The sequence below is a fragment of the Erpetoichthys calabaricus genome, chromosome 14 (assembly GCF_900747795.2).
Source record: "Erpetoichthys calabaricus chromosome 14, fErpCal1.3, whole genome shotgun sequence".
NCBI lineage: Eukaryota > Metazoa > Chordata > Cladistia > Polypteriformes > Polypteridae > Erpetoichthys > Erpetoichthys calabaricus.
In genome coordinates, this window is record NC_041407.2 from 110261088 (window position 1) to 110279950 (window position 18863).

Here is an 18863-nt window from a genome sequence, read left to right on the forward strand (position 1 = left end):
CTGCTTATAAACATTTTTTCTTTCATATTGTCAAACGTGTGCAGCTAAAGGGCTCAAAGGAGGGTAATTCCACACCAGACCAGAGGATGGCGAAGTGCACTAACCCTTTTCCCCTGTGGACTATGGCCGGCAGCTTATCCCGGCCAATACCCCCAAGCTGCCAGGTGGAGGCCTTCCTGCAGTGTGGAGATGCCCCGAATTCCAGCAGGGCATCATGGACCTTGCAGTTTTCCTTCATAGCCCTGCTGGATACCATGGGGGCCACCAGAGGATGCTGCAGGGAGGCTCAAGGACGTGTATTATCAGTACAGCCCGGAAGTACTTCCCTGCCACGAGGATGGAAGAAATAAAGTACTTCCGGGCTAAAGAAGAAGAAGAGTTTTCACTTGACCCGGAAGTGTTAAGAGTCACATGGACTGAGGGACAGAAACACTTCCGGGTCAAGAAGTATAAAAGGACTATGGGTAACCCCAGCAGATCGAGCCGGAGTTGGGTGGGAGTGTGATGGAGCTGCTGGGAGTTGGAGGATTGTGTTTGGAATTATTATTGATTATTGATTTATTGTTGAGAATAGTGGAAGTGCTTGGTGCACACATTATAATAACAATAAATTCAATTATCTGGACTTTTACCTGGTGTCTGACGTATCATCTGAGGGTTCAAGGGAATGAGAGCGCCCCCTATATTCCACACCCCTTTCCTCTGCAGTCCAATTACAGGAAATCCCACCTAACTCCAAAGACAGCACTTCTGGCTCCGCCCCACCTCAATGACATCACATCCGTCCCCCAACTCCCCGATGACATCACCTCCCGGTTCCAGCCCTGATGACATCTCATCCTCTACCTTTCCATAAAACTGTCAGTTTGGCTTATGAAGGACAGTTCCATTTTGAATTCCAGACAACTTCACTTTCTTTTGCTGTTACAACGACCCACAATATACGGGGCGGCTACCCTAAAACTTTTCTGGCTTCTGTTTATTTTGTTGGTGTGACAACACACAATGTATAGTTTTATTTCTGATTATTAATATTAGAATAACTAAGTTAAACTGCACATGTTTCCCTTTTAGTATACATTCCTTGCCTTTGCCATCATTCTTTTGTTATATAAACCCATGAGGAAGGTTAAGAAACCCGTTTGTTTTGTAGAGACTTCTAGAAACGGGCTCACAAAAGCACTAATTAAACCCTGATTGATTTATCACACCAAATATTAATCATTCTAAAGTTAACAAAAAGCATTAAGGCACCACCACAACCATCACCGGACCCCTCACATGTTGGAATACCACAGCCGTTGACCTCCATAGCCCTGAGACTTTGGAACTGCTGCTCTTGGTAACGGCCCTCACACTCCTACAGGAGGGAGGTGGCCAGTCTGCCGTCATGGTGTGAGGACAACAACCTCACCCTCAACACAGACGAGACGAAGGAGATGATAGTGGACACGAGAAAGGAGAGGAGACCTCACCAGCCACTGTTCATCTCAGGGCTTGAAGTGGAAAGGGTGAGCAGCATTAAATACCTGGGTGTCTACATCAGTGAGGACCTCACTTGGACACTTAACACCACATAACTGGTCAAGAGGGCCCAGCAGCGTCTGTACTTTCTGAGGAGGCTGAGGAAGTTTGGTATGTCGACTAAGATCCTCGGCAATTTGTACAGCTGCATTGTTGAGAGCATCTTGACCAGCTGCATCACCGTGTGGTATGACAACACTACTGCTATGGACCTCAAACGCCTGCAGAGAAGATCACCAGGACCCCACTGCCCTCTCTGCAGAGCATCTACAACTGCAGAATCCGCAGGAGAACTGCCTCGATCCTCAGGGACCCCCAACACGAACTGTTCGCGCTTCTACCCTCAGGCAGGAGGTATCGATTTATGAAATGCAGGATGTCCAGGCTAAAGAACTCTTTCTTCCCCAAGGCCATTAGACTCCTAAATAACTGACTGGAGTTTATAACCATCGTTCACCTCATTCTATCTACAAAGTAAAAAGTATGTGAACCCTTTGGAATGATCTGGTTTACTGCATGAATTGGTCTTAAAAAGTGATCTGATCTTCATCTAAGTCCCAGGTCCTGATAGAGACGATGAGCTTCAGCCAGTGAGACACAAACAATTCTACTCTTTCATGTCTTTATTTTACAAACGCATTCAACGTTCACAGTGGTAGTGGAAAAAGTAAGTGAGCCTTGGGATTTAATAACTGGTTGACCCTCCTTTGGCAAGCGCTTAGTGTCACTGCAGATCAGACCTGCATATCCAGCAGGGGGAATCTGAGCCCATTCTTCCCTGTAGAACTGCCTTAACTCTTCCATATTCCTTGGTTGTCTTCTGTGTGTGGATCTCCTCAAGTCACTCAACAGGATTGAGATCTGGGCTCTGACTGGGCCACTCCACAAGGCTGAGTTTGTTCTTCTGAAGCCATTGTGCTGTGGATTTGCTGCGATGTTTGGGATCATTGTCCTGTTGCATCACCCAGCCTCTCCTGAGCTTAAGTTGACGGACAGACACCCTCACATTATCCTGGAGAATTTGTTGATAAACTTGTGAATTCATTTTCCCCTCAATGATGGCAAGCTGTCCAGGCCCTGATGCAGCAAAGCAGGCCCAAATCATGACGTTCCCTCCACCATACTTTACTGTAGGGATGATGTTTTGATGTTGATATGCAGCGCCCTTTTTACACCAAATGAAGTTCTGCTTGTTCCTCCCAAATAGCTCAATTTTGGTTTCATCACTCCACAAGACATTTTCCCAGTACCGCTGTCCAAGTGCTCCTTCAGTAATGTTCTTTTTGGATAGCAGTGGCTTCCTTCTTGGTGTCCTGCCATGGACTCCTTTCTTATTCAATGTTTTGCATATAGTTGACTCATGAAGAGAGATGTTAGCCAGTTCTAATGACTTCTTCAAGTCCTTTGCTGTCACTCTGGGGTTCTTCTTTACCTCATTGCTGACTTTGTGTTGTGCTCTTGGGGTCATCTTGGCAGGGCGCCCACTTCTAGGCAGAGTAGCCACAATACCAAACTGTCTACATTTATAGACAACTTGCCTAACAGTAGACTGATGAAGATCTCAGATCTTTAAGATGACTTTGTAACCCTTTCCAGCCTTACGTAGATGAACAATTCTCCATCGTAGCTCTTCAGACAGCTATTTTGTGCGACGCATGATTCCCATCTGGATATGCTTCTTGTCCAAAGCTCAAACTAAAAACTTTAGAGTGTTTGTGATCCATCAAAGTCATTCAAGGCCGCACCTCTGAACTCGTGTCATTAAATGGACTCCAGGTGTGCAAAATTCGGACTGCAATGCGCTTTTTAAAAAGTCATTAACTTAGGGCTCACTTACTTTTTCCAACCTTCAGTTTCACAGTTTGAATGATTTATTCAATATGGTCAAACATTCTCTGAAAATCTGTGTATCTTTAGTTCTAGGAGACTGTGTTTGTTCATTATTGGGACTGACATGAAGATACGGCCAGGTTTTATATGGGAATTAGACATAAATAGAGAGAATTCCTAGGGGTTCACATACTTTTTACTTTGACTGTACCTCACACAACTGTAACTGTATTTGACTTGTCCATCACACACCTACCTGCACATTACACTTTATACTTCTATTCTGTTTTTATACTTTATGCTGCTTCTGTTACTTATTATCTACAAGTAAGCCCGCGATTCGCTAGCAAATCGGAAATCCAAGAATGGCAATCAGTTTCTGTTCCATCCGATATCTGGATGGATGACATATCATGGAGGGTGGGTGCGTCTGGGGAAATGTCATTTAATTCAATAAGCATATCTGTACTAAAGCGGTTTCGTTTTGTGGAGACGCGATTCTGTTGCCTTTGCTGACACCGACTGCCGGCAGAGTGGAGCACAGCAAGTGTAGTTTACAGGTTGTGGTGTTCGTGTGCCAGCCACTGAGTCGGGGAAGCCGCTGGGTTTGAGTCTGTGACCGTTATGTGATCAATATTACTGGCACAGTGGATTAGAGCAAGTGTAGTGAACAGGTTGTGTTGTTTGGGCGCCACCTACCGACTCTGGGAAGCCGCTGCGTTTGACTCTGGGGCGTGCGCCACGGCTCAATATGCGCCTCGGTGGGAAGCCGCCGCGTGATGAACTATCATGGAGGGTATATGCGGTGGTGTGGGCGGTCGTGTCCAGGCGGCTGTACAACCTGGCGTGCACGCTTTACCTCAGGTGTACTTCACAGGTTGTAGGCATGGTACAGTTTCCATTTAATTCAATAACCCAATTTGAACTAAAGCGGTTTCTTTGTGTGGGCGCCTTCATTCATTGTTTGTATCCACGACTGTACAGGTTGTGTTGTTTGGGCGCCACCTACTGACTCTGGGAAGCCGCTGCGTTTTGGGAAGCCGCTGCATTTGACTCTGGGGCGAGCGCCATGGCGCAGTACGTTGTGTTATTTGGGCGCCACCTACTGACTCTGGGAAGCCGCTGCATTTGACTCTGGGGCAGGCGCCATGGCGCAGTACGTTGTGTTATTTGGGCGCCACCTACTGACTCTGGGGTGGGCGCCAAGGCTGCAGTGCGCATGCGCCTCGGTGCGTCCGCCGTGCATAAATTAACTGTGGTTTAGTAATATAGATCTGCTACTTATTATTTAAGTTTATCTTTATATGTTGGTTTTGTCATTTGGTGTGGACAGCAAAGAAAGAATTTTATTGTACAGGGAAACATGTTTCCTTACTGTGAACATGACAATAAACTTTGAACTTGAACTCCTACAGCATCTGGAGAATACAACAGCTGGGGAGCAGAAAGCAGCTCAGCTAACTGCTGCAATGGTCTCTGTTGACGTTTATCTTGGGTCCGCCTGAAAGAATCTGATTCTGCATTTATATGCTTGGAAGATTCTTTAATATAAACGTACTGCGTTGTGTTTGGTTTGTTGTGGTTATTTTGTCGCCACTGTGGTGACGTTGTAAGTGGAGTGACCTTTCCACAGTGTGATCTCCTGCACTGAACCTCACCCATCCATACAGCTAACACTCCATGCTGGCCACTGTCATGTATAAGCACACACACTGAATGCAGAAGCTGGGGGGGCTACACTGTACAACAGACACCCGACCAGCATATCTAAGGGCTTTCTGCTAAGAAGATGAACGCTCCTCAATGAACAGGAAACACAAAAACGCTTGAGCTGTCCAAATCAGCAAACCACGATTTGGGGTTTTTCGCATTTTCCCCACTTACTCACTTCAGAAGTGACGTCAGGGCTTTTTCCACACTGAAGCATTGGTCTGTATATTGTAAGATTCTGTTGCCTGCAATAAAAATCAAATTGCTCTTGTTTTTCTTTCCCTTTTCCACACCAAGGATCTTGATGGCCTGAAAGGGGGGAGAAAGCAAGAAGGTAAGTAAGAATCGCTGTGTTACTGTTTCTTTAACCTTTCCTATGGTGCTTTCTAAGGTATCTGAGACTCCCCATGGATTTATCTGCATTGCCTTGTATAGCGAAAACTCACAGGGCCACTGTTGGTCTTATGTACAGGGAAATTCTATCAACATGCCACTATGAAAAATCTTGTGCTCCTGCTGAGAATTTTAATCAAGGATCAATGCGCTGCGTTATTAGTTTTTGTGCTCTTACAGTCATATGAAAAAGTTTGGGACCCCCTCTCAGCCTGCATAATAATTGACTCTCCTTTCAACCAAAAAGATAACAGTGGTGTGTCTTTCATTTCCTAGGAACATCTGAGTACTGGGCGGCATGGTGGCGCAGTGGGTAGCACTGCTGCCTCGCAGTTGGGAGACCTGGGGACCTGGGTTCGCTTCCCGGGTCCTCCCTGCGTGGAGTTTGCATGTTCTCCCCATGTCTGCTCCGGTTTCCTCCCACAGTCCAAAGACATGCAGGTTAGGTGGATTGGCGATTCTAAATTGGCCCAAGTGTGTGTTTGTGTGTGTCCTGCGGTGGGTTGGCACCCTGCCCGGGATTGGTTCCTGCCTTGTGCCCTGTGTTGGCTGGGATTGGCTCCAGCAGACCCCCATGACCCTGTCTTCGGATTCAGCGGGTTGGAAAATGGATGGATGGATGGATGGATGGATGTGAGTACTGCGGTGTTTTCCAAACAAAGATTTTTAGTGACGCAGTATTTAGTTGTATGAAATTAAATCAAATGTGAAAAACTGGCTGTGCACAAATGTGGGTCCCCTTGTCATTGTGCTGATTTGAATGCCTGTCACTGCTCAATGCTGATGACTTGGTTGGATGAGCTCGTTAAGCCTTGAACTTCATAGACAGGTGTGTCCAATCATGAGATATAAAGGTACAGAATTTAAGGTGGTCCGGCGGTTTAAGGGTTAACAGTGGGCCTATTTATGACCATGCAGATATACAATGACTATTTGTCTACTGAAGAGAACAGAATCAGTTTAAACATCTCAGGAGAATCTAGCGACCCACAGCTCACCTGCAAGTGACTAAGGTTTGAAACGTGTGTCCCACAGCACATGTTAGAGTCAACTCCTTCAATCTCAATTATCCGGACTGGGCCGGCATGATCATCTGGCAATCCTCGACTCCGTACCTGAAAGATAGTACAAGAACCCCTGAGGAAAAATGTCACTGAGCACATCTTCGTTTTAACACGAGGATTAGCCCAAACGGTTGAATTTGTGCAACAAAGCACTAGGATCCTGTTTCGGCTTCTGACTGGTAAGCTTTCATTGGGCAGCGTGGATTCTTCTACCAAAGTCCAGACCAAAACTAATCAATCCTATTAACTGGAGACGCTACACTGACCCCATGCACGAGAGTGTAGGCGTGTGATTACGTCCTGTGATGGACGTAAGTATCCAGTAAAGAACTGATTCATGTCTTGTGACCCTACTGATGACATGATAGCTCTCAGCTACCTACAACACAAGAGATCACATGATGAATGGATAAAATGAAAATAATAAATAATAAAATAAATCTGCTATGCTTCACTAAGTTTATAGTGAAAATTGTACTGATGATTGCAGGTCAACCCCAAACTGCCTTCAGCCCCTTCCCACAGCGCAGAAAGATGACTGATAATAATAAAAGCGATTTTACAAAACCACACAGAGAAAAGATGCAACAGACACAATGTAATTAATACATTTTCTACAATCCCCCAAAACTCCCCCTCTTCCAATATATACAATAAACAAATGGCATAAAATTATGTATCCAAGAATATTCCCCACCGTCCATTCGATTTATTATCCGATTCTCCTATTTCCCCATAGTTCAGTTTCTCAGACACGCCAATCCCAGAATAAAAGATTTACGGCTCACACTGCTTCTGATCCCTTTCATGGTAAAGTTCACTTCCCTCAGCGTATCCAGAATCTTTGAGGTGGCCTCCTCAGACTGCATTGGACTTGTGGTGCTCCCCGAAAACAATCTTTCTCCTGGACTCTGATTGCTCATGTCTTTTTCCTCCGCCATAAAAACCCAGGCTGTCTTTTCTTCCTCCTCTTCCTGCCTTTTCGCACCCCTATTTAAATAGTGGGTCCGTTTCCATGGCACTCCCGGAAATCGCAATGACAGCCCCGTACCTCCCAAAAAGTCCTCTCTATCCAACCCGCCAATGTTATGCTACAGTATTCTCAAATGGCAAACGGGATTTTACGTAGAGGGACAAAAAACAAACCACATACAAATTTATGTGGCAATGCAACAATAGTGATAGATAGATAGATAGATAGATAGATAGATAGATAGATAGATAGATAGATAGATAGATAGATAGATAGATAGATAGATACTTTATTAATCCCAAGGGGAAATTCACATACTAAAAAAAAATACAATAAAAAAAAATAATACAATGAGACCCCACTGATTGGAAAATACAAAAAGACCCATGAATTATTTATGATGAAGACGTATTAAAGAATTAAACCGTGGGCCCACTTTTAGATATTTTAATGAAAATAAGCCATCCAACCTCCTCTTTGAGTAACTCAGCTAGACCGAGTCCATACCTGCTCGACAAGGGGATCGTCCACCGACACCTCTTTGACATTCACAGGGACGCTGGCCCTGATCTTCTCATTCACTGTTCTCTCCAGAAATTCCATCTGTTCTGGTTTCAACCCAGGTGTGTCCAACTCTATGACACTACGCTGTCGTCCAAGTTCCCTGTGGAGAGAGTAGGATTTAGATGCTTCCTTCAGTCAGCCCATCAGTTGTAGACTTCATTTTTTAATAAATCAGCCAAAAAATCTAAAATCTTTTTCCCCCCTTTGTCCTTCTGGAGTACTGAGTTTTGCTTGATGTTGACAAAAGTCGACATCCACCCTGAAAGAGTTAATGGATGTTTCAGGCAATTCACGACACAGAGAAGCCAAACCTGTTCTCACCGTGATGATATCTCGCACTGCCACCTGGTGGAATCTTTCAGATTTACGTAAAGTATGCACAGAAGTATAAACAGTACAAGGCTTGCGTAGCAGAAGCGTCCACTGGAGCACACGTAACGTCAAGTATAAACTCGGCCTTATAGTTGTTATAAGTAACAGAGTCAACTTTAGCCAAATGGCCACCATCGCCATCCTATATCTTATATATAAACGTCTACACGTGGAAGTGTGTGTGTCTGTCCGGCCTAGAAGTGAGAGGTGCAGTCGTGGTAAGGGCTCCACCTATGAGGAAACAGAAAACTCGCTTAGCCACTAATAACACAAGCGAGGCGATCACGTCAGCAAAACGAAACCTCCAAAGAAAGACAAAGCCGCTTAGCAGCTAACATCGGCAAAACGGTATCCCTTTTATTTTCCCTCCCACCACTAATAAACAAGTGATGCGAGTACGTCGGCAATACGAATCCTCCTAGGTGAGAGACATCCAGAGTCGTTCCTTTCAATTACCCGACATCTCTACACTTCAATTTTTTTATGACGATTTCAATAGTTTCTAGGACCCCAGGTTTTTTACAGCACAGCTAGTGTTCTATAAACGTCTAAGGACATCTCCTTAAAGCCAGACCTGTACAGGCAGAGGTAACCTAAGAAGGGGTCTTACTGTGACGTTAACTGTTTAACTGCAGTTCTCCTAATGTCTTAGACGTCTCACTCACAGTGGCATCAAGTACCAGGGCAGGTTACCAAGAACCGAAACTGAAAAGAGTTCTGGGAAAATCTGGTAAGACAGGAACTAATCCTGTGTGGGATGCCAGTAAAGTGAAGGATATGCACACTTTCTCAATTAACTTTCTTACCCGGACTAAACCTGCATTTAATTTCACCAACAATGTCAAAAAAGAACGTGTAGAATATCAGAAAACAAAAATGATTCATAAAAGACTCCTGAAGCTGCACTGGCCTAATAAAGATTGGCTTACCAGGAGGTCGTTTTGTATCCAAACTCTAAATCGGCTATGGCTGTTATTAAATGCTGCCCTAAAGGAGACAAAGAGTAACAAAAAAAAAAATTCAAAAGAAGCCACAATGGCCACAAAAATACAAATTTGCTAACAGATAAGTCAAATGTCAACAGAAAAAGTGCTAATCCCAAGTGGAATTCAAAGGGCCTACAGATGAGGGAACACTCGCATATACTTTAATATTCATTCTCCCCATTTTGACTGTTCGTTACCACAAACAGAATATCCCTGAATCTAACTACTGTGGCAGACAGCCGGCAGCTCATCCCGGCCTGGGATGCCCCGGAGTTGGAAGGATGGGGCACTGCCTCCCCCAAAACGCTAGATGGCAGCTCCCATGGAGTGTAGCGGTGCCCCGGATTCCTGCAGGGCATCCTGGGACTTGGAGTCCGGTTTCTCGGCCCTGTTGGGTACCGTGGGTGCTGCCAGGGGGAGCTGTAAAAGGACCTTGGGAGTCATGCTTCCCTTGTGCTTAGAAGCCCCACAGTACTTCCAGGCTGTGACAGAGCACATGACAGGTTTGATATTCCAGCTCTCTGCACATTTAGAATCCTTAGATTTATACTTGATGTCACTCTCATGATGAAATGCATTAAAGTATGTACAGTATGTGACACTGTACAGATAAGTTGTTAACTTCATTTAAATAATGAATACTGATAATAATTACACATGTGGGGGCGGTACAGTGGCGCTGCTGTCTCACAGGGACTCACCTCACTGGAGTTTTCATGTTTTCCTGGTGGGTTTCCACAGTGGGCTCCAGTTTCCTTCCAAAGACATGAATGACGCCAGTGTGTGTGTGTGTGTGTGTGTGCTTGTGTTCACCCTGCGATGGGCTGATGCTTCGTCCAGGGATTTTGTTTCTTTCTCGCACCTGAAGCTTGCTGGAATGGGCACATCCCTGGATTGGTGGATGTAATCATTAAACATCCTTTTCAGATATATTGTGGCGAGGTGTCCTCAGAGTTTAATGGATCTTTCCGGCAATTCACAACACAGCAAAGCCGAACGTTTTTTCACTGTGATGATATCTTGCACTGCCACCTGGTGGAATCTTCCAGATTTATGTAAAGTACATGTGTAAGTATAAACAGTACAAGGCTGGAGCAGGCGTCTCGTCACGTGAAGTATAAGCCTGGTCTAAGACGTGAAGGTTAGGTGGACTGGTGATGTTAAACTGGCCCGTACGTGTGTGTGTTTACCCTGTGATGGACTGGTACCCTGCCCAGGTGTTGTTTCCTGGTATGCACCCAATGATTGCTGGGATACGCTCCAGCTGCCCTGCGACCCAGCCCTGGATAAGCAGGTTGAAAAGACGGATGGTGGCAACAAGACCACCCTAAGAAACACACAAGAATTACAAAGAAGAACATCTCACCCGCTAATTAATTCATTAGAAGTCACCTCATTGTCCTACTTGTCAGGTGTCTAAGCGGAGCTCCTCACTACCTACAGCTTGTTGGTTTTATAATTCAAGGACAGGTCTTGCACATTTAGGACGTTCTTCCTCACTTCTAATGTACTTAACTCAGTAAAGTTCAGAGTATAATGTCTCGATGCAGGCTCAATAATCCAGGTAAGGAAATTCTAGAAAGTTGATTAAGTTCATCTGGACATAGTTCTTTTCCAGGGAGATACGTTACACCACTCATCCAAGTGACTTCTTCAGTCTCAGTTGACTGCAGGTTTCTCCAACCTTAGAAACAGTACCTTCACATAGTGACCGAAACTAGCAATCAATGGCCATGAGTACCATTCACAGAGAGTTGGGGAATGGCTGCAATCACAGCATTGTAAGATGGTGAAAGATGTATCCTTAGGCACAGATGTGCATATCCTGGACAGGGAGGAACGCTGGTTTGAGCGAGGAGTCAAGGAGGCCATTTACATGAAAAAGGAACGACTATCTCTGAACCGAGGAGGGAGCCTAAGAGTACATCTTTCACCATCTTACAATGCTGTGATTGCAGCCATTCCCCAACTCTCTGTGAATGGTACTCATGGCCATTGATTGCTAGTTTCGGTCACTATGTGAAGGTACTGTTTCTAAGGTTGGAGAAACCTGCAGTCAACTGAGACTGAAGAAGTCACTTGGATGAGTGATGTAACGTATCTCCCTGGAAAAGAACTATGTCCAGATGAACTGAATCAACTTTCTAGAATTTCCTTACCTGGATTATTGAGCCTGCATCGAGACATTATACTCTGAACTTTACTGAGTTAAGTACATTAGAAGTGAGGAAGAACGTCCTAAATGTGCAAGACCTGTCCTTGAATTATAAAACCAACAAGCTGTAGGTAGTGAGGAGCTCCGCTTAGACACCTGACAAGTAGGACAATGAGGTGACTTCTAATGAATTAATTAGCGGGTGAGATGTTCTTCTTTGTAATTCTTGTGTGTTTCTTAGGGTGGTCTTGTTGCCACCATCCGTCTTTTCAACCTGCTTATCCAGGGCTGGGTCGCAGGGCAGCTGGAGCGTATCCCAGCAATCATTGGGTGCATACCAGGAAACAACACCTGGGCAGGGTACCAGTCCATCACAGGGTAAACACACACACGTACGGGCCAGTTTAACATCACCAGTCCACCTAACCTTCATGTCTTAGACCAGGTTTATACTTCACGTGACGAGACGCCTGCACCAGCCTTGTACTGTTTATACTTGCACATGTACTTTACGTAAATCTGGAAGATTCCACCAGATGGCAGTGCGAGATATCATCACGGTGAAAAAACATTCGGCTTTGCTGTGTTGTGAATTGCCAGAAAGATCCATTAAACTCTGAGGACACCTTGCCACCAATATATCTGAAAAGAATGTTTAATGATTACATCCAGCAATCCAGGGAGGCACCCATTCCAGCAAGCATCTCCCTGGAAAAGAACTACAGTATGTCCAGATGAACTGAATCAACTTTCTAGAATTCAGAGTATAATGTAGCAAAACTTCCTCAAACCGACTTTATCCAATTCAGTATCTTGGGAGGGGACCTGCGCCTTTCCTAGCAGCACTGGGCAGAAGGTAGGAACTGTCCCTGGATGGAACATCAGCCCACTGAGGGTCCTACGCACACAGACTTATACACACAGTCACAGGGGGCAACTCAGGAAACTTCAGTTAACATAACCTGCGTATAGTTGAGGATGTGGGAGAGAAATCCATACAAGACATGGGAAGAACATGCAGAAGACGCATGGAACACAAACAGAGAGGATTTCAAATTTAGGACGGCGGATTCATGAGACAGCAACGCCCACTTCTGGGCCACTGTGCCATGTTAGGAACGCCACCTTTAATAATAAACATTAATTAATCAGTCAATCGCAGTAACGGCATGTTGAAGTAGTGCCTTATTTTAAAATTTGAAATGCTGCATATTTAACATGTACAACAATACAGTATTGCTAAATTGTATTCTACAGCAACAGGAAGCCAGATTTGGGCTGTCTGAGGGGCCGATGGGTACCCCAAATCACAAGAGCGGCCTGAGAGGCCTGTCACCCACCTGAGTGCTGCTGCATGTGGTCAAATCTGCGCTCCCAGTCAACTTTCATATGCGCTTCACATCCCTCCGGCAGCGGCGAGGTCACGAAGTGAAGTGCGTCTGCTCCCTGACGTGTGACCCGCAGCACGGGAATGTCATTCACCACCCCTCGATCGTCTGGCTACAAGAAGTCAAAACAGTGCTTTCTGGGAATCAGGATGCATTTGTGTACGTTCCAATCAAAAAGCACATGTACAAATGAAATTACAATCAAACAAACACACGATAAGTGGAAAGGGTTGGAACATCACAATTGGCTGCAAAAAGGATAATAAACAGACGATAACTGACCGCAGCATTCTTGTTATTTTACTACTTGTAAAGCACGTTGAGGTGCACCTTTGTATGAAAATGTGCTACAGAAATAAACGGTGCTGATGATGATGTTGTTGTAACGCTCTCTCTCCTTCACAGACTTGCTTACTCCAGTTTAGGATCACAGTGTGCCACTGGGTGCAAGGTGGGAACCAGACCGGCCTGGATGAGGGTCCATCAGAAGGCCCACTCACGTCTACACCACCACTCATATCTTATATATAATTCGCCAGTCTACTCACTCACTCACGTCTGTCCAAAGCCGAATGCACAGTCGCCTTCTGCGCAGCTGCCCAAAAAACCTTACAAGGCCGACATCGCAGCAGGCGGCAGATTTACGGCCGCAAAAATTCAAAGAGAAAGGCGACTTCGATTAAAGCCCTAGAGGCCAGAAAGGCGATTTCGACTACAGCTCCAGGCCTAATTACACATTCATTCAATACACCTATATCAGGTTCGTGGTGCTTATACTTATTATTCCACTCGTGCCCGTTTCATCTTACGTTGTCGAAACGGGCTCTTTGTCTAGTCTATTATATTACCAGCTGTGTGGAGTCTTTGGGACAAAATAAACAATCTGAAGACCCGCTAGCAGTTTTATTAGATTGGTGAACTTGCAGAGGCGTCAGCTAAGCTGGGCAGGAACAGGTCGTATCTCATCTGAGACGGACGTGTAGTCGAGTGCAGCTGTGGCACAAATTGAACGGGACAGACTGGCATCTGACCCAGGCAAAACGTATGGCAGCTCATTGTGTGAACGTACAACATGCATGGACCACAAAGCTGAGTTTGTCTGCTTGGCCTGAATGAGAAGTGAGGTGCATGAAAGCCACAAAAAAAAAATTTATATATAAGAGTGCAGGCCTGCGCCATCTCACCAAGTGCAAGTCATGCTGGTATAAGCTTATACATCTTCTGTAGAATTCACACCAACACCTGTGGCGGTGGTTGAGGGTGAGCAGAGTGGACTGCTCCCCACACACACGTCTTTTGTAGTGAGAACTGTAGTGCCTGTAAGTGCTGAACAAATTCAGAAGTGCATGCATGCGCCATCTAGTGGCTGTGGTTGAGTGTTAGCACGAGCAGAGCAGACTGCTCCATTCACCTAAGGTCAAGAGTCTGGGTGTCATCCACGATAGTACTCTATCTTTCCAATCTCATATTAATAATGTCACCTGGTCTGCTTACCTCAAATCACATCTGCTCATCGCTCGCTCCCCCCATACCACTGCCATCCTTCTTCATCGTTTTGTTACTTCTCGTCTGGACTACTGCAATTCGCTCCTCTTTGGTCTCTCTAATAAATCTGTCCATAAACTTCAGCTGGTCCAGAACTCTGCTGCTTGCCTCTTTACTTGAACCCCATCTATTCACCATATTACTCCGGTCTTGCAGCAGCTTCATTGTTTCGAATTGATTTTCAAATTCTGCATTTAACATTTCAGGCCATTCATAACCTCGCCCCTCCATATCCGTCCGACCTTCTTCATGTTGCCATTCCCTCCCGTAACCTTAGATCCTCCTCCTCATCCTGCATCCACCTGACCGTCCCTCTCGCCCATCTAACCACCATTGGCAGTGGAGCATTCAGCCGCTCTGGAACTATTATGAGCTTAGAAATACGGAATCATTCTCAACTTTCAAATACAATACAATTTATTTTTGTGTAGCCCAATATCACACAAGAAGTGCCGCAATGAGCTTTAACAGGCCCTGCCTCTTGTCAGCATCCCAGCCTCGACTCTCTAAGAAGACAAGAATAAACTACCAAAAAAAACCCTTGTAGGGAAAAAATGGAAGAAACCTGGGAAAGGCAGTTCAGAGAGAGACCTCTGTTATTTCTATGTGGGCGTAATGCAGGTCACGCACAGCACACCTCCACACGTGTGTCTCGTGTCACATCACCTCTGGGGTGCTCAGTGTGTTTTTGTTGCATATTTTCCAGATGATCAGGTTTAAATAAATCTAAACAGGCATGACGTGGACAGGATTCAGACAAGTGACACCTGAGCTGAGCAAAGGTGTGGGGAAAAGAAGTTGTGACATTCAAACAATACTGCAGCCACAGCTGTAAGAAACTGATTAAAGAAAAATAAAAAAGAATTCTTATTAGAAAGAGAAGAACAACAAATGACATTCAAATTTTGAACTGTACCTGGCCGCCACCTTCGGGAAACAGGATTGTGTCTTTGAAGACGACGTGAAATCCTTTGACCGTTTCTTTCCTGCCGTTGACTTCTAGTTTCTGCTCAGTGGGGATGCAGGAGACAACAGTCGTAGAAAACTGCAACCCAAACACACACAAAAAAAAAAAGACCTCGGCAATGAGTGACCATTCACAACCCACTGCCGTCTTCTGTCAGGACTTTAAACAGACCACCGAGACGCAGCAGTGCCCCCCCAGTAACACACAGGTTTATCATCACAGCAACAACAGCATTTATTTCAAGAGCACATTTTCATACAAATAGTGGAGCTCAAAGTGCGTTACATGATGAAGAGAGAAAGGTTAATAATAAAAAATAATCTAGATGATCTGATGGCTGGGAGGGCAGAAAATGCAAAAAGGGGGCTTGGAGGAAAAAAAATAAAAATAAAAACAAAATCTGCAGGGGTTCCAAGGCAGTAAAATGCATCCTGCCTAAGCATTTGAAACATTAGCACTGGTTACACAGAACTGAGTAACTAAAACCAAGCAAAGCAGTCAATCTGTTAAAACAGTTATCACCATCGAGGGTCTCCTGCGGCCGCCTCACTGGCTGATTTGCCGCTCAGATTACTTTCACTTTTTCTGAGGGCCACAGTGGACAGCTACGCTGTTTAACTGATCAGACCCCCTTCACTTAAAAGTTTACACAGACCCCCGTTTTCACATGTATCTCCACCATCTTTTAACTTTCTTTCACATCTCAAAGATGTGCACATCCTGGCGTCCTGTGTGTGAGCCCTGTGGCCGACTGGTGCCCTCCCTGCCTTGGATTATTTCTTTATTCGAGCCCCAGCCTAGCAGGACATGTTCAGGCCCCCCAAATTCTGTATTAGTATTGGTGGTCTTGGCAGATGAATGAATTCCCGAAACGAAATCGCAAAATTTGATGAGGAACTTCTTCCTGATTTCTCAACTTTTAGAGCAAAGCATTCGGCTGTAGATTTGTTTCCATCCCTCCATACTCACAAGTAGCCCAGCAGCTCTTTTCTGGCTTATGGTTTCAATGACAAGGCTGCGGTCAGCTGGTTGGTGAGAGTTTGTGTCTCTTTATGTTTTGTTTTGACTTTTTTTAATTTCTACTTTGGAAAGACCTAATTCCAATTCATAACTTGTTTTTAAGATCAAATAATTTCACTCACATTTTTAAGTTCAGTTATCCATCGAGCCTTGTAGACTACGTCCTGATTAAAACAGAACTTGACCTTTTCATTTTGTTGGGATTGTTTGAAAGGCGAGCTTTGTTACAGAAAACCAGTTGAAGTCACTGAGTTTCTGGCACAGGCCACAGAGGGGACTCTCATACAGAAGGTGCCCTGTAGGACTCTTCAATTACTGAGCCTCTCTATATAAAGGAGGACCTGACTGAGTTTGTATCATGTGACACAGTGCTCACTGGGTAGCTGTTCGGGTGCAGGAAGATCTTGGAAAAGGTCACAATACACTTTCGCCTTTGATCACATCTTTAATAAACTTAAAATATAGACATGACAACTGATGGCGAATGCTGGATTTTGCAGTCTTTGTGTCACAACGGAGGTTGGAAATTCATATTCTGCTGAATTTTTAATGGTGTTTATTTAGTGTGCTGAGGTGTCACCCGTCGCATGGCTGTACTTGGGTCCTAATCTGGAATCTTGAGGTGGTTTGTCATGTGGTGGATGTGGCAACCCGATGTATCAGCTCAAAAACCCTCTCTCTCTTAGTCTGTTACATAATTAACTGCCTCATTTGTAATTCTCTGATGTGTGTGACTTTTTTTTTTATACTAACACCGTTGAACCTTCTTACATTTTCCAGCATTCTATTCCTGGTATTGACAGAGATTCCGTTACCTTGATTTACGGCTTTTCACAATTGCTACTGGTGCAATCGGACCCCAGCATTTGCAGTAGCACACCGAGTAAGAACGGTATATGGCCTTTATGGTACAAATGAACTTTATACTTTGGCAAAAAGCAACCTTGCTTATCATCGTAACTGAGGAAATGGGCTGCCTACATCTGCAGAATTACAACCCGTAAACTGGCTTTGCTAATTATGCAACTGAGATTAGATTTAATCCCTCATATCATATTTAAAAATCCGTAAACAATTAACCATTTCCGTCTCGTCTGAGCCACCATCACACGTGAAGCAGGTGCTTGCGGACAGCCCATGGGAATCTCGAAGTGGCCGGGTAGTGGACACCAGAAATGCGGAAATTCTTACCAATAAAAATGAATAGGCGAAAAACAGCAGCACTTTCGATATCAAAAAACGCGTTGATTTAACGTGCATGGCGTCACTTTATTTAACACTAGCAAAATACCCGCACTTCGCAGCGGAGAAGTAGTGTGTTAAAGAGGTTATGAAAAAGAAAAGGAAACACTTTAAAAATAACGTAACATGATTGTCAATGTAATTGTGTTGTTATTGTTATGAGTGTTGCTGTCATATATATATATATATATACACACACATATATATACATATACACATATCTATACACATCCATATATATATATATATATATATATATACACACATATCATTCACTTTATTTAACATTCTGCGCACACACACCGCCGCGTAAGAAAGCATTCAAAACACGGCGGAGCTTTCAAGAGGATTCGGCTTGCACTGGCGACTCGCTCACTTCACTTTTTGCGCTTTTGCAGACGATTGTTAAGAATTTACGACTCCAGATGTGGGCAACACACCCCGAACTCCTAAAACAAACCGCGGTTGTGCACACCTTGGCCATCGGACGAACTAATTGCCGAGTTTTATTCCAGCAGACCTCTCACCTGCTGCTGATAGCATTCTCTCTGACACTGGTACGCCATGCTCCTTATCGCTCTGTGAAGACTATTTTGAGCGTGAGCCCCGCCTCTTCCGTGCGGCGAAGCCGGCCGTAACCCCGCCCCTTAGCGACTCCTAGGCGTCTCAGACGGGAGCCGCCAAGGGTCAAAACACCAACACAAACTGACAAGGAGCGTATCGAGTTCTGAGCGCACAATGGATTTTTTAAAGCGGTTTTAAGCTATAAATGAAACGACCCGCTTCTTCTGTATTTTACTGGTGTGTTTTTTACTAGTCTGAAACAAACCTAACGTAGTGTTGCGTGGAGCAGAGGGCGTTTACCCCCTTCAGGCCCTGAACTTTTACTTATTTATTTTATTCTAAGTAACTACTTTTTGATTGTTAGACATTCTCATATCAAGTTAGCTGGCCAGTTGTTGCCATCTGTGTTTTTTGTGATTAACTGATTAGGAAAAAAATCTGATGTGTGCAAAATATGCCTAGTCCCACTAATCAATATGAATTTAAAATATAAAAGTGAACTAATTCCTCTCTCTGTTCCACGAATTATTTTAACAAATCATTGTTGCCAAAAGAATTTAAAATAA

At 44.5% G+C, this 18863-nt stretch overlaps 1 protein-coding gene across 1 annotated transcript in view; it reads right to left on the reverse strand.

Moving 5' to 3' along the window:
- aarsd1 (alanyl-tRNA synthetase domain containing 1) overlaps nt 1-18343 on the reverse strand; it is a 36415-nt gene extending 18072 nt beyond the window's left edge. The window contains exons 1-7 of the mRNA XM_028819991.2: nt 18261-18343; nt 15421-15549; nt 12912-13071; nt 9360-9417; nt 8002-8158; nt 6456-6572; nt 5243-5373 (exon numbers count right to left, since the gene is read on the reverse strand). Of these exons, the coding sequence (XP_028675824.2) occupies nt 5243-5373; nt 6456-6572; nt 8002-8158; nt 9360-9417; nt 12912-13071; nt 15421-15549; nt 18261-18299 (791 nt within the window). The 5' untranslated portion in view covers nt 18300-18343. The remainder of the gene's footprint in view (nt 1-5242; nt 5374-6455; nt 6573-8001; nt 8159-9359; nt 9418-12911; nt 13072-15420; nt 15550-18260) is intronic.
- Nucleotides 18344-18863: the final 520 nt, after the last annotated feature.